At 38.1% G+C, this 446-nt stretch overlaps 1 protein-coding gene across 1 annotated transcript in view; it reads left to right on the forward strand.

The window, feature by feature from the left end:
- The window catches only part of TMEM33 (transmembrane protein 33), a 10,908-nt gene that overhangs the window by 2,141 nt on the left and 8,321 nt on the right, over positions 1-446 (forward strand). The window contains 2 exon segments of the mRNA XM_025211411.1: positions 357-443; positions 445-446. The exon segment at positions 445-446 is cut by the window's right edge and continues 90 nt beyond it. Coding sequence (XP_025067196.1) covers positions 357-443; positions 445-446 — 89 coding nt within the window.

Consider the following 446-nt stretch of genomic DNA (forward strand, 5'->3'; position numbering starts at 1 on the left):
AGTGCAGGTTAAATAGTGGGTCTTGTATTTTCTTTTTGTTTAGAATGTTACAAATGCAAGATTAAAAAAAATTATAACTGAGTGATAAACTCTAATTTAATCAACAAGAAGGCTTACTAAGCAGTTCCATGTATTATTATGAAACACTGTGCTGTCATAGCTGCAGGTTTGACTCTCATGCACACCAGCAGTGCTATGTAAATACCAACATACTTTCATTTTTTAAAGTTAATTACTCCTAGCTGCTGGTGGAAATAGATTTGGGTATTGTGCAATTATGATGCAATTCTCATGGGAAGAAGACTTGGAGGCAGTGGCTTGGTGTGTATGGTAACATCTTCTTTGATAACTTGCAGGTTGCATGAAGCAGCTAGTTTTTATCAGCGTGCCTTGCTGGCAAACGCTCTTACCAGTGCTCTTCGCTTACACCAGAGGTTCCCACAGTT

The sequence above is a fragment of the Alligator sinensis genome, unplaced genomic scaffold (assembly GCF_000455745.1).
Source record: "Alligator sinensis unplaced genomic scaffold, ASM45574v1 scaffold58_2, whole genome shotgun sequence".
NCBI lineage: Eukaryota > Metazoa > Chordata > Crocodylia > Alligatoridae > Alligator > Alligator sinensis.